Source organism: Lasiosphaeria miniovina (genome assembly GCF_030549165.1).
Source record: "Lasiosphaeria miniovina strain SMH2392-1A chromosome Unknown B0T26scaffold_5, whole genome shotgun sequence".
In the NCBI taxonomy this organism is placed as follows: domain Eukaryota; kingdom Fungi; phylum Ascomycota; class Sordariomycetes; order Sordariales; family Lasiosphaeriaceae; genus Lasiosphaeria; species Lasiosphaeria miniovina.
Genome location: NW_026848224.1, coordinates 3,735,863 through 3,752,964, shown reverse-complemented (window position 1 = coordinate 3,752,964; position 17,102 = coordinate 3,735,863). Strand labels below are relative to the sequence as shown.

Genomic DNA, 17,102 nt, shown 5'->3' with positions numbered 1-17,102 from the left:
CTGTTTTCCAAAACCAGTATATCTATCATCTCCCCCTGCTCTTTGAGCTGTGATTTAATCGCACTACACACTACGCACCTTCCGAGCGCCTGGCAATTCTCATGGACTCCAGACTACCTACCATGTGGGGCGTGTGACGTGCGGCCGGCGCCTCTCCCGGTCTTCCCCACGGCCATGTCCGGCTCCAGCTGTGTTGTAGCGCCTTGGGCCGAACCACAACACCTTTCTGCATCTCAAAACAGCTCCAGGAACAACACCAAAAAATGGGCTCCGTGGCAAAACACCACTTCTACATCGAGGATGCGCTGCTGCGGCCGGCGGTCCACCACCAGTCCTTTGAGAAGCTATGGGAGACCAAGTGGAAGACGCCCGTAAGCCCCCATCCCGTGTCCCGGCCGGCTATTACTGCGGGTATTGGCTGATAGACCTCAAAGTGCCAGATGGGTATCTACCCGTTCATGTTTGGCAGCATCGTCGACTTTGAGCCGGTGGCACGAGCCATCATCGATGCAATTAGGCCCACTACCTCTTTCTTGAGAGGGAAGATTTGCTGACAAGCACACAGAAAGGACTCAAGGAGCCGTACGACTGGGACGAATACGCACAAATGTTTTCCCCCAAGGCCCAGGAGCTAGCCCGCATCGCCGAGGAGGCTGAGCGGTTGGGCCAGAAGGACAAGGCGTGCGAGTACTACCTGTATGTTGTCCTGTGGCCGGCCTGCAGTGTTGATTGCGGAATTACTGACTGGTGCTGGCGGTGTTGATGCAGACGAAGCTCGGCTGTCTACCGCATCGCTCGGTTCCCGGCTCCACGCTCCCAGCAGCAGCGATTGGCGTGGAAGGCGGGCAAGGAGGTCTTTTACAAGGGCGCCGCGTGAGTACCCCTCCCCTATCCACTCCGTTCATCGTTGTAACAACTAATCAGACGGCAGGCTCATGGAGCATCCCATCAAGGAGGTGCTCATCCCGCACGCACACCGAGTCGACGGAGAAGGCGACGTCATCCCCGTCAACTTTCTCGTGCCGCCCAGCGCATCCGCCGCGTCCCCTTGCCCACTGCTGATCATCTTCACGGGCCTAGACGGCTACCGCACCGAGCTGGCCGTGTGGCAGCGCGGGTGGCTGGACAAGGGCGTGGCGACGGTCGTGGTCGAGATCCCCGGGACGGGCGACTCGCCGGCGCTGGCGTCGGACCCGAAGAGCCCGGACCGACAGTGGTCGTCGGTGCTGGACTGGGTGGCGACGCAGCACGAGGTAGACGTCCAGAAGGTCGTCGTGTGGGGGTTCTCGACGGGCGGGTACTACTCGCTGCGGGTCGCGCACACACACGCCAGCCGGCTGCTGGCCAGCGTCAGCCTCGGCGGCGGCGCGCACCACATGTTCGACGCCGCGTGGCTGCGGCGCGTCAACGCGCTAGAGTACCCGTTCGATCTGGCGGACACGCTGGCGCACAAGTTCGGGTACGCGGACCTCGACACGTTCGTCGGCGAGGCCGGCAAGTTCTCGCTGCTCGACGACGGCACGCTCGACGGGCGCGCCGGCTGCTGCCGCGTGCTGCTCGTCAACGGCAACGACGACGAGATCTTCCCCATCGACGACCTGTTCGTGGCCCTTGAGCACGGCGCCCCCAAGGAGGCCCGCATGGTCCGGGGCAAGAAGCACATGGGCGAGCCCGACAGCTTCGTTGTCATCCTGCAGTGGATCCACGCCCTGCTGGGCCTCGACGCCGACATCATGCACCAGCTGCGGCTGCTGCCGAGCAAGACAAGGTTCTGATTAGCGTCAGGTCCCGCTGGCCGGGGAGAGGTCTCGCTGGTCGGGGAGAGGTCTCGCTGCCGGGGAGACGGGATGGGGCTATGTGGAGGAGCGGGGACGTTTAACAATGTTATATACTATTAAGTAGCTCGGCATAAAGCCGAGTCTTCCATAGTTGACGATCTACTCAATAAGCCGCTTTTATCAAGGCTCTATAATTAAGCTTCAATTGTGTCTAGAGAACCTATTCTTTGGAAGGGGCCCCGTTGAGCCGTCTGTTGAGCGTTATATACAGAACTCCATGCTTTTGGGCCGCTTGACGAATAGAAATTTTGTTGGCTGTGACCTTTCGGTACGTATTGACTATATCGTCTTCAGTATGTTAAGGCGTTATAGTAGTACAAGACGTTATTCATACTTGAAGGTTGGGGGAAAAGAAGAAAGCTTGTTTAGAGTTAAGTATTACAAACCACTCGACTGTTAGGGTCGTCTGTCTGTAAGGGAGCACAGGCTCCACAGAATGCTGGGGTTGGTAATTATGAAGATAGAACAGAGGGCAAGCTCCTATCGCACGGGTAATACAGTCAAATCGGAATGCCACTCAAAATGTATGAGTGTAGCGAATGTGTATTGCTTGCTTGAAGAACGAAGCAAGAACTATCTAGGACCGTGGACACGATCGTCGTATATATCTATCTACGTAACCAATAACAGTGGTTCCGTTGTCCCGTGGTCCCGCGTCCGGGTCACCGCCCGGCCGGACCTGTCCCGCGCCCCCGAGCTCCAGAGCTCGGAATCCTGGAACGCTCCTGATTGGCTCGCGCCAAAAGTGCATGCCCCACCTTTGTGCATAACCACAGGGAATCCACAGGGATTCGTGACATTAAGTTACGACGTTACAGCTAGAAAAGTAGGGCTTATGGCCTAAAAAATCCATCTTGAGCTTGAACCAAATGCAAGTACATAACTAGATCAATTGACTACTTGCGAATCGCTTTACAATTGACTACACTATTGTTGTTGAAAAGGGTAGTACTTTGGTGTAAAAAGGGTGATCTGTTGGGGGGGGTGATCCTTTGGGGGGGTGATCCTTTGGGGGCTGGGGTAGGTAACAGCCGGGATGATCGAGCGTCATCACGGATATCGAAACGGCACCAAACGCAATGTCCGTCTGCAGGCGCTCCTAGACCCTCAATCTAGACAAAAACACCCACACATAAGCCCAAACCACCGACGCACACCACTTCCCAAACCAGCGGAACCAGCCATTCCTCGTTGTCCCCCCAAGAAAGACGAGGCTCCCGCAAAGCATCTACGGCAACCCATCCACAACACCGAACCAAAACTAACAATCGTATGCCGATAACGCCGTGTGTAGCGCCACCTGGAATAGCCTCGTCACAATGCCAGACCGCTTGATCAACCCCCTTTGCAAGCAAGGGGCTACCGGCCAGCAACCAGAAGGCGATCATTACCTGTGCAAGGTAAATGGTGCGTCTGACAGATATGAAATTGAGGCAGACAATAACAGCAAGCTGAAGGAGGAGATTAACGATGCGGCAGGCGGGGATCTCTTCGTAAAGGAACTGTTTGATAATTAGAGTTAGCGGCCACTAGGCGCAGAATTTCACACAGATCCCAAGGCCGTAGAAGTCGCCATTGCCGTCTACATCGCAATTTGCGTTGTCGCTCATTGCATTAGCCTTAGGCCGAAATCGTAGAGAACGAAGAGTTTGAAGTTTTGCGGAGTTAGGGATGTATCGAGGGGTAAAGGCACGCCGTCGCTTTTATAGACGATAGGTCGTATTGCTTCCATCCCTTGACATTAATATCATCAATAACATCCTCCACTGTATCGTTCCTTCATCCGCTAGCCGGAAGATCAGTTTGGCCTAATTCCACGGCGAAACCAACCAACAACATAGCGGCTGCCCCAGAGGTTAACGTCGCTCACAGCACCGAGGAGACGCTACTGGAGCGTTAAGCGCAGCTCACACGAGATAATCTTATGCTGAATGATCAAAGATTCCGGCGTAGCCGGTAGGGTTTAGGTAGCCTCGAGAAGAACATCTAGAAAGCCGAACTTGGAGAGGAAAGTGCGACAAACACAGGTTTCACAAAGAGCAATATTCTGGCTACTAGGGCAGGGTGTGTCACGGTCGCCACAGGGCTCCTGTGACAGGATTGATTCTATTGGCTGCATTGTGTTTAGAGTGTGGCCTGTGCGCACTGAGCACCACCACCTATTTCTCCGCGCCCTGCGCGGACCCCGCGATAGATTCCCTTCTCTTCCTTAGCTTTAAATCCACATTCGTTACTACCTTCAACCTTGACATCCCTACTGCGTAAGGCGGGCCGTCACAGGGTGGGCGGCGATATATTCGATACCCGTGTACAAATATTCGGCGAATATGATGCACTAAAACTTAGCAAGATGAGAACTGCTGTTGCGGGCACCATAGGGGGTGAAGCTGGCAGTAAAACGTAAAGGAAAAATACCTGCTGTAGCTTAGCGCCAGCCCACTAAGTTACAGTATTCATCTCACTAATATTTAGCGTTTCCCCCACTAGAACTTATGTCGATTTCAGCGTATCATATTCGCCAAATATTCGTACAGGTGTGTCGAATATATCGCCGCCCACCCTGTTAAGTAGAGTAATTGGCTAAAAGAGCACAAACCTGGGGCAGGGCAAGATACGTTAGCTATAGGAACGCCAGTGCTGGAAGCCTCTTGCAAATATCTCACAGCGTATATATATCTCTCGCGATACCCCCAGCTTCGGCGAGATCCAGCCTGCGATTGGGCAATGGCAATGAGGGTGCCAGCAATATATGGAAGCGGGCTGGGAAGCTTTCTATCGCTATACTACTACTCTATTTAAGGTAACCTGTACCTTACTCTGCTGCTCTGCAGGTAGCTCTTGACGGATCACAGAGCGTTGCTCTGTGGGAGCCCCCCTGCTCTCTCACGGAGCACCTCTGCCAAGACAGAGTAACATCTAATTGGTTGGATGCCCAGTGCGATCTCGCGGTTCGAGTCCTCCTTCCGCACCGTCCCTTCTGCAGGCGACACGTCGGTGTTCTGCGGGCGACACATCGGTATTCTCTCCATTTGTTTGAACTCGACGCTCAGGATCAGTAGGGGGAGCATCTCGAAAACGAAAGCGCATTGGCAAACATATCTCGGCCGACGACGTTTCGAGAAGTGGTGGTTATCAACGATTACAGTCCCCCTTTTCTTTCGGTCGCAAAGATTGACGGGATTATCAGTAACTGTCGCAGACACCGCGTGCTCACCGAAGCACTGGACGCCGGTGATGCTTCGACCCGGGCTGTGCTGCCCTCGCAACTTGACGCCCGAGAAAAGAGCACGCTAGGCTACAGATGACCCCATCAAGCCAGATAGAAGAGGGGTATCGCGGGGAGTGGGGAATCTGCGGCGACAGAAGGCTGCGGCGCACGGAGCCCGCCGCAGCATGCCATGGGTGCCTAAAACAGTGTAACACGAGCCTAACACGAGCCCAACCGACGACCTCGGAGGTGCTGCGACCAAAAATTTTCATCTTGCTCTGCTTCCCGTCACTGCAATCAAGCCATCCGAAGTTTGGATCCCTGGGAACCGGGCTTGACCGACTCGCCATGGAAACAAATACTGACAGACGCGACTCCCTCTCCGGCATTGCACGTCAACAAGGGCGGCCGGTTGTCTCTCTTCTAGTTGACATCGAGAAAAAAGCCGGGACGGCTGAGAAAAGAACCTTGGCATTCGTCCAAAATCTTGAATGTCTACGACTTCCTCAATACTCACGTGGTGACACAAAAGCGACTGCCGGACCAGTCAAAGTGTTGCGAGAGACCATTGATGCTACTCGAAATTCCAAGTATCTGGCTTTGTCATACACATGGCAACCCTCAAAGCACGAGAGCAAGGAAAAGGGGTCGTATCACGTTCAAGAGCGGGACAGCGAAGAGTTCAAACCTTCTGAAGTCCGAAACTGCGCCCTCGACCGCATCTTCCACTACATGCGGGCCATCCATGTCCACCGTCTCTGGATCGACCAACACAGCATCGTCCAGGAGACCGGCGGTTGCGATGATCCTATTTGCGTTCAGCATCCAGCGTGCATCGCGAGGCGAGAGGGATTCACTGTTATGGACCTTGTCTACAAGCTCAGCAATCACCCCGTCGGACTGCTGGCAAGACCAATTGAATCAAAGTGGGAGATGGAGAAGCTCTCAGATATCCTCCAAGGCAACTTTACGGTGGTGGACGAGTCCAACTTCCAACTATCACCGAAGTTAGACCTATGGGAGGCCTGGAACGCGGTGGATCTGCTGCGTCGAATTACTAGTGACGATTGGTGGTGTCGAGGATGGATCTTTCAGGAGAATTACAAAGCGGGTACCGACATGAAGCTGCTCATCAAGCACCCTGAGAAGCTCGAATCCCTGAAACGTTCTTGGCACCAGGTATTTGGAGACGTGGATGGCGAGCTCTGCATCCAGTCCGTCCAGTTCTTTAAGGAGGCGACACGCTTGTGTTTGGCGTATTTGAGGCGCATCGGCGAGCACCACCAAGGCTCCCCTGTCCCCCGACGGATGAGGAAGAGGAAGAGGAAGAGGAAGAAGGTGATCCAGCAGATTCTTCACAGAGCTGGAAGATACCAGGATCTCCTCACATGCTCGCAACCCATGACGCCACGCATTGTCGCTGATATCGGCAAGAAAAGCATCACAAAGCCCTGGGATATGCTTGCCATTGTAGCTAATAGCTGCGGGTACGCCATTCGCTTCAACGCAGAGAAACTGAGAAGGAGCGAGGCGAGCTTGAGCCTCTCCATACTCGCTCAGTGCTTACTGAATGGAGAAGTCCTGCATAACGGTGGCCGGCCAATTCCTGAGGCAGCCGACCTCACTCTCCCAGAGTACCTGGAACGAGCTCTCTTTTCCGGGTTTTACCGAAATACCTCCAAATATAACCTCACAATCAACAAAAGCTGTCGCTTTATTGACGCTAGCTTCTCCGAATCCGGAATTCACACCCATGGACACTTCTGGAAGCTCGGCAAGGTCATCAACACCCGCAACTGGCCAGATCAGGGCGCACGGCTGGACGTCACTCACGGGAAACTTGAACTAATCCAGCGCAGACGACTCGCCTATATGACGAAGTGGTTGGAGAAAGAATGTCACGGAAATCTTGCTGATAGCATCCGCAATTATCTCAGCCGTGATACTAAGCTCGCTGGGGTCTCGGAGAATCAAATGTCATTCACAGAGTTGTACATGCACGCAATGGCCGTGGAGATCTCTGGCGCTATCGAAAGGGGCGACCCGCTGGCTCTCGGCTGTCTTTGGGACACTAACGGCCCCGAGACATACAGCCCCTACATGGCCGTGTTCGCCCGTGGTGATAGAGACGGGTACGACGGCGAAGTCTTTGCCTTCACAGCTTCACGTCCTGAGGATGCCAGCTCTGATGAATTTCATGTCAATGACCTGGATCGGCACGTCTCATTTGAGGTCGCTGTGGAGGAAAAGATTCAGGGTCAAACCTGGCTGGTACCAACACTGAGAATCAGACGATGGCTTCCTGGCATGAGTTTCTTCAGGGGGGTACCCAGGGAGGAAGTTGTGTTTCCGTGGCCGAGTGATCTGAAGGGGATCATAGCGTAACGTTTCAACCGCTCTTCAGTATCGAGGACATTTCGACTTTGGGGGCTCCTCGCAAAATCTGTACCATTTAATCCATCTTAGTCACAACTATAGGCCAATCTCTAGCTAGAGGTCGAGTGGCACACAGGTGGTTGAAAATCACAACTGCCCCCGCAACACTAGAGTCCCAGTGATTGCGATCTAAGTGATTCCACTGTAAATTAGCGCCTCGGTGACTTACAGTGACCGCTGAATCCCCTGTATTATCGGTCTGACGGCCTATAAGGTCCGCTCAAACTCAATGCCTTAACGTAGTGACTATAGTAGGTTATTATTATTCTAATATACGCTTGACCTTAAGGCCCGTACCAAGTACATGCGGTCCTTTCTGCAAAGTAAAATCGGGTGGACACCATTGCCTATAATAGGTTGTTTGCGAGAAAACGGATAATTAGAATTTTGGAGTGACGCTCTAAGTAGATTGAACTGACCTGCCACCGGTAGTTGCTTAGATAGAAAAGAGAAAACGGTAGTCACATAGCGAGGGAAGGTAATCGTTGCGTGTAGTGGGCCGGTGCCCCAAAATTGGGATTAGGAACGTATTATTACGCCATCACGGCAAGAAAGGCCGATACGTGTGCTGTTAACAATACAGCCCCATTTATCGTCACGGCAACTATAGCCGGGGCAAATTACTTAGACTCGCCTCGGCTCAGGCGGCCCTCGGTGCACCTCACCCGTTGCTGAGGATCTACGACTAATCCGGACTTAGTTAAAAAACAATATAGGGGTAGTTTATTACAAACCACTCGACTGTTTGGGCCCTCTGTCTGTAAGGCGCACAGGCACCAAAGGGGTTGCGTGAGTTAGTGTAATTAAGACTGAACAGGGGGCAAGCTCCTATCGCACGGGTATTCAAGTCAAACTGGCTTGCTACTCAAAGTGTATGAGTGCACAGAATGTGTGTTTCTTGCCTGGGGACAGTGCGCCTGGACCCCGCGGCCTCAACGGCGACATCATGTTACGTAGCGAGTACAACGCAGTCGTGAATGACCAAAGTGACTGGTCTGTTGGAAGGAATAAATAATGGCAGAAGCACCTGCATAATGCCGCCGAAATCTCCCCTTTCGACCATCTTTGGGTATGCATACGCCCTCGACTGTACCCCAGCCCCGTAAAGTTCGTTCCTTTAGTTCTTGGTAGAGTTGTGGTACCTGAGACTACATCTAGACTCGTGATTTGTAGCGAAGCTACGCTATCCTCAGGTTTTCTCTGCTCGAATATAAATACGATTAATTGGTTATGAACCCCGTTAGCAAGGCTCTAAGCTGCCATGTCAACGAGCGTTCAGGGGCAGGGGTTTAATCAGGGGTTGGGGTAGATCCCATGCAGGTCATCAGACCACTCCAATGCGGGTCAGCTGATTGATTCACCATCGGACATAATCTTCAGGTCTAGCTATCGCAGAGCCTCGTCAGAAAATTACGCTCAATCGGGTGTTCGGTAAGAGAAGGAAGAGCGCACTAATGCTGGGAACTTGCCGCTTGCATGACCTTTGGTCCAGATTTACTTCAATGTACCTTATTACCAATGATGATTATTATTTATAAAATACAATATACACAGCATAGAGAAATCTCGTCTCTGGGGACCCAGTAAACGTCGCATATCTTCAATTGAACTTCACTGTCGCAAATGCTTGTGCATGGGACGGACGTCTGACGGCGAGGCAGTGACGGGAGAACTTAAACGGTTAAAGTGATAGAAAGTCAAAACTGCCACGTCCTCTGAGGCTTAGCACAGGCACTGCCGTGGAGAACCAGTCAAAGCCAATCAGGGTCGGAATGAAAAACTCCACAATTAGTTCTTCACATCTCTCCTCCCGCTCCTCTTCCTTCGATGTTTGGCAACTATTGGCCAAGAAACGCTGGGGAGCAACAGAGCCGCATTGAAGATGCCGAAATACCGCCAGGCGTGACATGAAATGCGACCTTCCGCAGCGAGCAATTGGAATTTGGCTCGGTGAAGACCGAGTCCAAATGCGATTTTTACGTGCGGCTCTATCACGGTGGCTGAAATAATACAAAACCAGCCATTCACCTTGCACGGAGTTGCCTTCTCTCTCCCTCCTTCTCCCTCTCTTAAACATGCTTCACACGGCCGTCTGATTAATCACACGTCCATTCTCAAGCCCACCTAGGCTACCGCACCCTCCGCACACCATGTTCATATCCAAAGTCTCTTGCCTATGCCTGGCGCTTAGTGCTGCCGCCATCTACCCCACCGTGGCGTTCCCCGACAATGTACACCTCGAGAAGCGACAAGACTGGGACCCCAAGGGGATCTTATGCAACGTCGATCGCGGTACGTGAACGCTGAGAGCCCTTTCAAACATTACCCCAGCACTAGGTCCACGAGCAGAAAGACAGAGACAGAGACAGAGACAGAGAGAGAGAGAGAGAGAGAGAGAGAAGACGGAGTAGCCAGTGCCTAACTAACAAACCCCCCAACGGGGCTTCTCTGTCACAGACTGCACCTCGCCCGGCTACCCCTACTGCCGATGCGGCAACATCTTCTTTGGCGGCACCGTCGGGACGGCCCCGACATTCATGTATCTGTGCGCCAGCCACTGCGGCGCCAACGGCTGCATTCCGAACTGTGGAAATTGCCAAGCCTGCTGAGGAAGAAGGATGGTTTTTTTTTGGGGGGGGGGGGGGGGGGGGGGGGACTTGCACGATTAAATGCGGCACAACTGCCTAATCAGGCTTCCAGATACTTCGTACTCGGCAGGAGGTCTAATTACTTCAAACTACCTAGGTAGAGCTGTATTTATTCGTCAGGGGTAGGACAACGCCCATCATCCTTGGCATTCCCTTGTCTTTCATGACTGTCGTTTCCGGGAATACAAGTTTTTGGGGCTGTATTCTGCCGTCTCTTGTAGGTACCCCTAGTTTAATTATGCATTCATTGTTCGTAGCGCCGGGCTCGCTCTCGGCCGCTGTCCTAGGGGCTGCAGCAGTCCTCTTGGACTCGCCGAGGGTCTCGTCGGCGTAGCAGCCCGTGGCGAGCAGGCGGCGAGAGCGGTCGAGCTTCAGCGAGGACGGGCAGCGCCACTCGACAAACGGCATTCCGTTTTCTTCCGCCTCCTTCCGCTCCATGATGAAGACTCTGTCCTCAAAGTTGCGCGGGCAGTTGAAGTGCCGCGGGGCCTGGGTGTAGTGGACCATGGGATTGGCGCGGCGCCTGCGCACCCAATCGGCCAGGCCGTCGTAGTAGTCGGCGGCGGTTCAGCCCGGGTCTAGCTCGACGTCGGGGTACTTAGCCATCTTGTGGTGTCGGCCAGCAGCGCCGCGTCGTCCCTGAGCTGCATCGCGGTGAGTGGGACCTTGTAGTGGGACTCGTCTTGCGTCAGCAGCTCGTGCACGCTGAGCAGTGAGCACGGCCCCCTTGACGTCGTCGCGCTTTGGGTCGTCGCCTCGGAGCCTAAAGAAGGGGAACCCCCGCTCCGACTTGGTGCCGATCAGGGCGGACTGGCCAAAGTCGGATAGGACAAAGCTGTCCAGGAACAGCGGGGAGCCGTTGGAGCTCTCCGAGTGCTTGAACACGCTCAGCCCGTGCTGGGGGTGCGAGACCAGGTCCACGTTGGGCGCCAGGCGCTCCTGCCCCTCCAGCTCAGAACGCAGCGCCGCCGTCTGTCAAAAAGACCTTACTACTTCCGGCTTGGTCTAGGGAGCTTGGGCTGGGCCCGCATAGGCCACCTAATTAGAACGCCTTTTTACAGGGTCAACACAGGTCCCCGGACCTCCAGATGCAGGCCTTTTCTTCCTACAACATAACACAATACACACACACCTGGAATACTCTTAATTTTGACTACTTTTGCATGTTATTGGCTTCTGAGGCTGTCGTCGTCGTCGGGGAGGCTATCCATTACTTTCGAATTCCCGCGCCACACATCGCCATGGTCTCGTCCATAATGACATCGACGAGCCCGTCGTCACTGTCGCCGTTAATATTGTACGACCGTCCCTGCACAAACGCGGTGAAGGTGCAACGCTGGTCTGAATCATAAACTTGAATGGAGGAGTAACTACTACCGTTGGTCATGGGGCCGCCGATGTAATATCCGAGGCTGTCGTGGATGGGCATCTTGTATGCGTGTGCCCCTCTCTGTCCAAGGGCAAAGGAAACTCGTCTTAGTTGTTAGATCAAGAGGCAAGGAGAAGAAAGGTTGTCCGTGGTCGGAAATGTAAGAACAATTACCAAGGGGACAGAAAGGTAGAGTGAGATGTGATTACAGAGATGAGAAGAAAGGGAGAAAGAACTTGCCACATCGCCGTTGCTCCTTTTTGTTCAAAACGTGTTACTGTTGGGGTTTCATAGTGTTCGCTGCAGGGCCGCAGGGCATGCATGGGTCAGTGTGCCACCCTCTTTGTTCGGCCTGGCCGGCCAAATCACAGATTCTCTTCGGTGGGGCTCTGGTTGTCGGCCAAGGGGCTTAAAGGGGCGCGCTAGCGTCCAAACAGTCTAGGCCTCTAAGACTAGGTTGGTCAAATTGCGACTTGTCATGCCTACTAGCAGTTGGAACTGATGATACAGACAGGGATGCGCACTGCTAATCGAGTGATAGACCTTGTTGCAGTTGGATTTCCAGAGTAGACTAGTAGACTAATCAGATGCTTGCCTTGTCTGCTGCTGCTGCGGCACCAGGCAGCTTGTTTCAAGACCGCACTGCTCGTTTCGTGTTGTGTCTTTCAGACTCAGATAATGCGGCATTTGTGCCGGCCAGCTATAGAATGGGCCATCTCACACAAAGGATCACGGCCGATGTTGGTTAATAAATACCAGCGCTCGCTGTCTGAATTCGAATCAGTCGCCGCACTTCGCAAACTACCAAGACCGTCGCTCTCAGTCTCAGCGCTTCGCCAGTCCAGCTTTTAATTACTCTCCAGACACATCGACCCCACGCCCTTCTCGGATACCATGTCGTCTTCGAACCAGCCGTCAGGTGCCGTTTCTTTGATTCGTGCACTGTGGCACGACTTGGTCATCGTCATAGCCATTCTTTGCTCGTTCCTCCTTTTGGAGAAGCTGTTCAGGATGCTGGTATCTCTTCTCGCATCACCTCTCTACTGGCTGCTACCGCTCTGCAGGGAAGATCCGGCGGCCCTGCGGCACCACATTATCTGAAACAGACGCAACGCCCCTTTATTGCTCCCCGGGGATCGAGCCCAGGCATGTCCGCCAATACCAAGTCTCGGGGTTGTGCAAAGAATGCCGGCCGAAGCAGGCAGTGAGTGATCCCAAACATACATTCCCTACCGTGACCCAGGCCAATCGCTGACGAGCGCGCCATTGCTGGTAATACTACTAGACAGAGGCGAAGCGGCATGCCACCGGCGCCATTATCACCGGCTGAGGTTCACGGGCCGGATATCTGACTTTCTTTGGGGTTCGATTTGCTTTTAGTCCAGGTCGGACAGATTTCATTTGTTGCGTGTGTGGTCAATATCGTCGGTTCAGGAGGAAGTAATGGGCAAGCGAGAGAACTAGCAGATACCTACTCCCTTAGGTACCTTAGTTTTCCTTGTTTTATTAAAAGCCCCATTGCCAGGCTGTTTCTTGCCCCCATTGCCATGCTGTTTCTTACCGTTATCGTTTTTCTCCCATGGCTTGTGTGTCCGTCAGAAATTGTGCGGTGGGGGTTCAGAGTGCCAGGTAACAAGTGTGACGGCGGTCAATAGCAAGAAGGAAAAGGATCGCTAATGTAGCTATACCATTGTCTAAGGATTCTAAGGTGAAGAAGAAAGAAAGGAAAATCCACAAAGGTGCTGTTCAGTGTGGCTGGGAGTTGGAGAGCGCACGGGCCCACAGGGCTTGCAGGTGCCAAGCCCTCAGCCCGATTGGGACTAGTGCGGGGTCAGCTCCAAAGAGGGGTCTGAAGGCCCCACCGGGGGAGTTAGTGCAGGATTAGGATTAGCCCGACGTCGGGGGGGGGGATCTGGTGTTCGTAGCTTCGGGCCGAGAGCCCCGCCAGGGGAGTTAGTGTAGGGTTAGGGTTGACCCCACATTGGGAGATTGATCCAGCATTCGCAGCTTCTGGCCTTCGGCCTGGGAACTTGGAGAAAACAACCCATTCTATCGACAGTTTTTCAGGCCTTCGACCCTCAGACTTTGAAAAAACAACCCGTTACCTCGACAGTTTTTCAGGTCGCACTGCTGGCGGGGCTGGCCGTGACAACAAGCGTGTGTTTCGTCTGCTAATAAATAGGTATACACTATGCAGACCTGATATCTCCATTAGATCATCCTCTCAACCAAGTAACTGCCTACCTAGGTGGGCAAGTCTACAACAAGCCGCTAAAGAGACGTACGCAGAGCACGGCGGCCAGCGCGGCCAGGCTTCCGAGCACGACCATCTTCAGGCCCTCCCAGACACCGCCTCGCAGCCTGCGCCAGTCCACCGCAAGTGCCGGCCGACCACCAGCCCCGCTGCCACCATTTCCAGCACTGGCCTCGCTCAGGAGGCAGTGCTTCGCGAAACCAAACACAAACAGCGCCGCGACGCACACGAGAAAGCTCCACAGCAGCCCGTCGTCGACGGACGCCACAAAAAAGTACGGGAACAGCGGCAGGCTGCCGCCCGTCAGGTACCCGGCCGACACAGACAGCCCGGCGTGCACCGACGAGTAGCTCCCAGACTCTAGTGCTGCTGCCTCGTCTTCGCGAGGGTTGGCGGTTTGGCTCCGCCGCGATAGAGCCGCGACCAACACAGCCGCACCGTCTTCTGCGCCTCCGTGGCTTTGCAGGTCCTCTCGCACGTGCGCCCAGGCTGCTTCGACCAGGTGGCGCGGCAGCCTCAGGAGCGCGAGGTGCTCGACTACGGCGGCTCTCGCAGTCTCAGCAGCAGTCTCGTAATCTTGGGGTGCCGGGTAGAGAGGGTGCTTCTCGACGTCGTCATCACCATGGCTGCTGCTGCTGCTGCTACCGCACAGAGTGTCTGGCGCCTGCGACTCGCCAGACCCGCGCGCCGCCAGGTAGCCGCCGATGCCCATGCTGATGCTGCCGGCGCAGATCTCGGCCATGCCGGCGTAGATGACGGTGCTAGTCTCGCCCAGCGACGACAGGCCGGCCGTGAGCGCGAACGGCACCGTCAGCCCGTCGGCGAAGCCCAGCGTGAAGTCGGCCAGGAAGCGCTTCATCGTGGGCAGCAGCACCACCCTAGCGCGGGGCCGTTGTTGCGGGGACGGCGGCGCATCTGTCTCGCCGCTGCAGTGGTGCTTTTCGTCGTCGAGGCAGATTTCAGTTTCCACCGAGCTGATCGATGAGCTGGTCGAGGAGCTGCTCCGCGACGGCGCCGCCGTGCCGGGCACCGACGTGTACACAGGCAGTGTCTCCTCCGAGTGAGAGCCGTGACGTCCGGTGAGCCGGTTGAGGTATTGCAGCGATGCTTCCATTGCAAGTTGTCGGTGAGATGAGTAGGCGTGATTTCGGACAGAAGAAAACAAGCTTGAGGACAGGTCGAGCGCGCTAGATGGTGCCGGGAGTTGTCTGGAGGCCAAGAGTGGCCAAGACTACCTGACTTACATACTTCTACCGAACAACCCTGCGGTAAGCATCTTGCCTCGCCGTCTTCCTTATCCTCTCTGTACTGTCGTATCACTCTGCTGGGTACCTTAGGTAGGTATGGGAACTGTCCGGCACGTAGAGCGCGCAGATGACCAAATGCCGGGCGCTGATTGGCCGGGTCGTCCCTTTGAGTGAATTCCAGGCACTTGGTTCCCATTGGGTCTCGGTAGACGTTCTGGAAGCTGTGCGGCGCAATGCAACCCCCGTGGGCTGCCGTGCTTGGCACACGTTTTCGCCCGTCAGCCAATGCCAGAGTCTTGGCATCACACGTGCTGCCCAGGTGCCACCCTCAACCTCCATCCGTCTAGAACCCGACGGCCAAAGTCCAGGGCTAACCCTCAATAGTCGACCGAGACGAACTTGTGTCTCTGTCCATCGCAACAACGACATTGAAATAACGTAGACATTTTGCAACCTGCCTACCTACCAGCCACCTCTCCTCAGGTTTATCAGTAGCATCTAGTCTGACGGTGCACTCCATCTCCATGGACGGCCGGTGGCTTACAGTCCAAACTTCCCCCTCTTTGCGACAGAAATACCGCTCCACGTGTGCGGTTCGAGATTTCTGATTTGATTGTTGATCAAAGTCTGCAGCTCACCAACTAACTCGACGATGAGCACGTCAACAGAGTGCTACGTCTTGTCTTGTCGTGGCTTGCTGGGCGCATGCAATGGCGTCGGGTGGTTATGGTAGACGTCAACCAGCGGCGAAAGTCATCAATCTGAGAGCATTTCCACCTAGTTCTATATAACAACATCACGACGGCATGCCAAACTCTTAGTACCGAGACAGCCACACCAGAACATCCTCAGGGGCGCCGAAAACTTGAAGCATCTACCAAGTCACAGCTCCACCATGATGCCCAGCGCCCCTCTTCTCCTCCTCGGTCTCTTCGGCCTTGCTGCTGGCCAGACGCAGTACACCAGCACCGGAACCAGCGCCGTGGCGGCTGCCCGCGCCACAGCCCTGACTCTGTCGCCGACCAGCAGCGTCGCGGGCCTCAAGTTTGAGCGCTTTGTGCAGATCTTTCTCGAGAACCAGGACTACAGCGCCGCCATCGCCAACAGTCTGTCCCGCACTTCCGCCGGTGACTTGTTGAGAGGAGACTGATAAATTGTGTAGCAAACCTCGCGTACCTCGCCACGCAGGGGATCAAGCTGACCAACTACTTTGCCATCACACATCCGTCGCAGGCACGTCACTGCGGCTCGTGAAACTTACACCCAAGCACAGACTAACCTAGCCACGCAGCCCAACTACGTAGCCGCGGCCGGCGGCAGCGCCTTTGGCGTCACGGGCGACGGCTTCGTCCGCATCGGCTCCACCACCAAGACCATCGTCGACCTGCTCGAGCCGGCCGGCATCAGCTGGGGCATCTACCAGGAGGACATGCCGTACTCGGGCTTCCAGGGCAACTGGATCAACCACGCGACGGGCGCCAACGACTACGTCCGCAAGCACAAGTAGTAGTCCACCGCTCACTACCCTGTGCTCGCTATTCAAGACCGTCACTGACATTACCCTCACCTGCAGCCCACTCGTCAGCTACGACTCGATCACGTCCAACGCCAACCGCGGCGCCAAGTGCAAGAACTTCACCATGTTCGCGGCCGACCTCGCCGCCAACAAGCTGCCGCAGTGGCTGTTCATCACGCCCAACATGAGTGCGCACCCCCATCCATCGTCCCAGCAAAAGGAAAAAAACTAACACGACCCCAAAAAGCCAACGACGGCCACGACTCCTCCCTCTCGACCGCCGGCTCCTGGGCGCGCAACTGGCTGACGCCGCTGCTGAGCAACGCCAACTTCAACGGCGGGCGCACGCTGGTGGTGCTGACCTTCGACGAGGGGACGACGTTGGGCACCAACCAGGTCTACGCCGTGCTGCTCGGCAGCGCCGTTGCCGCCGCACAGGTCGGCACGTCGAACTCGACCCGCTACAGCCACTACAGTCTGGCCAAGACGGTCGAGACGAACTGGGGGCTGGGGAATTTGGGGCAGGGGGATGTCGCTGCTAATGCGTTTTTCTGATGACGTAGAGGGGGGAGGAGGGTGTTGGGGG

At 55.0% G+C, this 17,102-nt stretch overlaps 6 protein-coding genes across 6 annotated transcripts; 4 read left to right on the top strand and 2 right to left on the bottom strand.

Annotated features, from left to right (window-relative positions):
* The first annotated feature begins 108 nt into the window (after positions 1–108).
* On the top strand, positions 109–1,796 carry B0T26DRAFT_858198 (yellowish-green 1-like protein). The gene is made up of 5 exons (XM_060447716.1): positions 109–371; positions 435–509; positions 566–696; positions 769–873; positions 932–1,796. The coding sequence occupies exons 1-5, from the start codon at positions 264–266 to the stop codon at positions 1,773–1,775; spliced, it is 1,263 nt and encodes a 420-aa protein (XP_060294843.1). The 5' UTR covers positions 109–263; the 3' UTR covers positions 1,776–1,796.
* A 4,505-nt stretch (positions 1,797–6,301) lies between these two features.
* B0T26DRAFT_717670 (uncharacterized protein) lies at positions 6,302–7,582 on the top strand (the record flags this gene model as incomplete). The annotated part of the gene is made up of 1 exon (XM_060442339.1): positions 6,302–7,582. A coding segment is annotated over exon 1 (1,072 nt), but the record flags the coding sequence as incomplete, so codon positions are not given.
* Positions 7,583–9,517: 1,935 nt separating this feature from the next.
* Positions 9,518–10,114, top strand: B0T26DRAFT_717669 (uncharacterized protein). The gene is made up of 2 exons (XM_060442338.1): positions 9,518–9,774; positions 9,940–10,114. The coding sequence occupies exons 1-2, from the start codon at positions 9,633–9,635 to the stop codon at positions 10,089–10,091; spliced, it is 294 nt and encodes a 97-aa protein (XP_060294841.1). The 5' UTR covers positions 9,518–9,632; the 3' UTR covers positions 10,092–10,114.
* A 32-nt stretch (positions 10,115–10,146) lies between these two features.
* Positions 10,147–11,559, bottom strand: B0T26DRAFT_873654 (uncharacterized protein; the record flags this gene model as incomplete). The annotated part of the gene is made up of 4 exons (XM_060448003.1): positions 10,147–10,653; positions 10,719–10,807; positions 10,863–11,102; positions 11,392–11,559. 4 exons carry the CDS (start codon positions 11,557–11,559, stop codon positions 10,224–10,226), a joined length of 927 nt encoding a protein of 308 aa, XP_060294840.1. The 3' UTR covers positions 10,147–10,223.
* A 1,993-nt stretch (positions 11,560–13,552) lies between these two features.
* B0T26DRAFT_717665 (Ccc1 family) lies at positions 13,553–14,611 on the bottom strand. Its single transcript, XM_060442337.1, has 2 exons — positions 13,748–14,611; positions 13,553–13,681 (listed from the first exon to the last, which is right to left on the bottom strand). The coding sequence occupies exon 1, from the start codon at positions 14,493–14,495 to the stop codon at positions 13,758–13,760; it is 738 nt and encodes a 245-aa protein (XP_060294839.1). The 5' UTR covers positions 14,496–14,611; the 3' UTR covers positions 13,553–13,681; positions 13,748–13,757.
* Positions 14,612–15,895: 1,284 nt separating this feature from the next.
* B0T26DRAFT_742167 (phosphoesterase family-domain-containing protein) lies at positions 15,896–17,071 on the top strand (the record flags this gene model as incomplete). The annotated part of the gene is made up of 5 exons (XM_060444070.1): positions 15,896–16,106; positions 16,163–16,233; positions 16,292–16,503; positions 16,574–16,704; positions 16,764–17,071. The coding sequence occupies 5 exons, from the start codon at positions 15,896–15,898 to the stop codon at positions 17,069–17,071; spliced, it is 933 nt and encodes a 310-aa protein (XP_060294838.1).
* Between the last annotated feature and the right edge of the window lie 31 nt (positions 17,072–17,102).